General features: G+C 53.9%; 1 protein-coding gene across 1 annotated transcript; it reads left to right on the top strand.

Annotated features, from left to right (window-relative positions):
- Positions 1 to 981: 981 nt before the first annotated feature.
- LOC123141337 (transcription factor IBH1-like 1) lies at positions 982 to 2,324 on the top strand. Its single transcript, XM_044560512.1, has 2 exons — positions 982 to 1,790; positions 1,894 to 2,324. Exons 1-2 carry the CDS (start codon positions 1,274 to 1,276, stop codon positions 1,968 to 1,970), a joined length of 594 nt encoding a protein of 197 aa, XP_044416447.1. The 5' UTR covers positions 982 to 1,273; the 3' UTR covers positions 1,971 to 2,324.
- Positions 2,325 to 2,759: the final 435 nt, after the last annotated feature.

The raw sequence follows: 2,759 nt of genomic DNA, 5'->3' as shown, positions 1-2,759 counted from the left end.
CTGCAGGTCCAAGGAGGAGGCGTACTGTGCGCGTACAGCTAGCTAGCGCACGCGATCGGGCCGGCGTGACACGGAGAGCCGGGGAAGGGATTCATGTGCGCCCGCGCCGGGTTTGGGGAGGAAGCCCATGTGGCCGCCATGTGAGCGCGCCCACGCCGCCCCTTCCTTGCCTTTTCCTCAAAAGCACACACGACACACTCCCTCCCTCTGCCTCGAGAGACACCAAAATTCCATGGACGGCTTCATATGCCACCACCACCACCATTACCATGGACCCTCCCTATGCCAACACGGGAGAATTACATTTACCCGATTCTCACTGATATCGTAATGAGCATTGCCCGATTTTTACCATCGACGATGTCGGTGCGGCGGGGGTTCCGTTGGGTGCCCCATCTGCGCTAGCTAGCTTTTGGTGCCTGCATACACATGCTGGCGGAACATGGCCGGCCATGCATGCGCTGAACCGGTTGCCAAGCCATGACAGCCCATGCGCGCGCGGCCGGCCGGCGACATGCGCATGCCAACGCACCTACGTTTCCTTCATCACTCGCGGGGTTGCCAACCCGGGGGGCGACGCTACATGTGCCGCCATGTGCTCCGCCTGCCCGTCGTGTTTGCCTGCCCATCTTGGCCCTGGGCCCCCGTTACCGTACGTCTAACATCCGCTGCCTCCGATCACCGATGAAACTGTTTAAGAGCACGGATCTGCGTACGTCCATTAGCATTCAGCACCCGCATTGTGCACATTCGTACATAATATGCTGTACTTTTACAAGCCATGTTGCACGCATACATAACATGCGTTTCTCGAAAGGATCATGGCAGCGTGGCATTAAGAAAATGCGGAGAAATCAGATACGGGGATACTCCTACCTTGTACTCCCCAACTCGAGCGTCAGCCACATGCGCGCATGTTCAACTATAAAGAAATCCGAGCTGTTCATTCATGTTCTGTGCAAATCCCTGATACGTACTGCTGCTATCTAGTTAACCTTTTTCCAAGCTTAAACAGGATAGGCTGGCGTTGCATGAGAAAAGCGGCAAAAGAGGACTGCCATTGGTCACTCGCAGGACCAGGCCCAGATGGCCGTAATGCATGCTAGCTCACACCACATGTGCGTGGCGGCATGCCGTCTTGCGCTCTCTTCGTCCCCGCCTCGCGGATATATATTCACGCACACACACAATGTCAGAGTCAGACACACAGCAATTTGGCTAGGCAGTGCGTCGACATCGAGGAGGAGTCCATTGCTCGAGCAGAGCAACGGCAATGGGGGCCCCTAGCAGCAGCACCAAGGCCTTCAAGCAGGGGTTCCTCCGGAGCTTCCTCCTGAGCCTGAGATCCTGCAGGAACGGCGCCATGGGCCTGCAAGAGAGAAAGCGCGCCGTCAGGTCGTCCGCCGACATCGCCATGGCCACCACCCGCGGCAGCGGAGCCATGTGGCCGCAGGCCCTCCTAGCAGCAGCATCGTCATCATCTTCGCTGCCGTGGCCTAGGCGGTTGCCGGCTGCAGCCACGGTGAAGACGACGACGAGGCGGAAGAACATGGCCAGGAGGCGCTGTCTCCAGAGGAGGACGACGACGAGCAGCGGCGAGATCGCGAGGAGGCTGGTGAGGAAGCGGACCAAGGTGCTGCGGGGGATGGTGCCCGGCGGCGAGCTCCTCGACGGCGCCTCGCTGCTCCGCGAGGCCATGGACTACGTCGTCCACCTGCGCGCGCAGGTCGCCGTGCTCCGCCGCGTCTCCAACGCCATGCAACACAGACCATCGTCCCACCACATGACAGGTCCGTTCCATTCTCCCCGATTTCTCATGTCTGTGCCCTGCATGCAAATTGCAAAACATAACCATGTGATTCACTTTGACTTATATCATCATGATTCGTGCAGTGGCTGTTGCACCACCAGTACCGTTGAAAACAGAGACGACCGGAAAGGCTCAAGCCTCGGATGGAAACCAAGAATAGAGAGATGGCAGCAATCCGAGCCGCCGAGGAGCGTGTGCAGAATGGCCAAGAAGATCTTGTATTGTTCAGAGGCATGAGATCTAGGATCTCGGAACTGGGAGGTTAGGACAAGTGTTAGCAGCGGCTAGTTGTAGTGTCAGCAAGGCACATAAATTTTTGGGTGCACTAATTTATGGCCAGCCGGGGAGATATGAGGTGGTGGGAATTCCCAGCTGGATTGTGCTTGTAAACATGGACTTGGAATTCGGTTGTGTTCGCCTCGCTCCATGCTGATTCGTTTGTTTCATCTTCCTTTTTCTCCTCTGTAATCTGATATACCAAGGTCTTGTCCTCGGCGACGAAAATTTTGTGCCATCTCCTTGTCGGTATTGTCGTCGTGTCGATGTTCTAGTATTCATTGGGTGGACCGATATCTCTACTTACTTAAAAAGAACGTAAGGTTACCATTTCACCTTTCTTCCCACCATCCCTTCGTCCAACCTTCCTTATATGATAATAAATCAACATAGTTTACTTACCATCTGAACCAGTTCTACATTAATTTACTGACCAAACTTCGGATCAAAATATAAGGTAATTCATGGGCAGAATTTGATGCTCATTTATTTACACAAACGCATTATTATAGACAGGTAAATCACAAGCCGGCGTACTAGATGATTTATATCCTATTGCAATGCACGGGCATTGTTTTAGTATTATCTTTATCCCTATCCCTATACTACTTAAAAAGAATGTAAGGTTCACATTTCACCTTTCTTCCCACCACCCCTTCATCCAACCTTCCTT

The sequence above is a fragment of the Triticum aestivum genome, chromosome 6D, assembly GCF_018294505.1.
Source record: "Triticum aestivum cultivar Chinese Spring chromosome 6D, IWGSC CS RefSeq v2.1, whole genome shotgun sequence".
Taxonomy (NCBI): Eukaryota; Viridiplantae; Streptophyta; class Magnoliopsida; order Poales; family Poaceae; genus Triticum; species Triticum aestivum.
The sequence above is the reverse complement of the archived record's forward strand: the minus strand, read 5'-3'. Positions and strand labels throughout refer to the sequence as shown.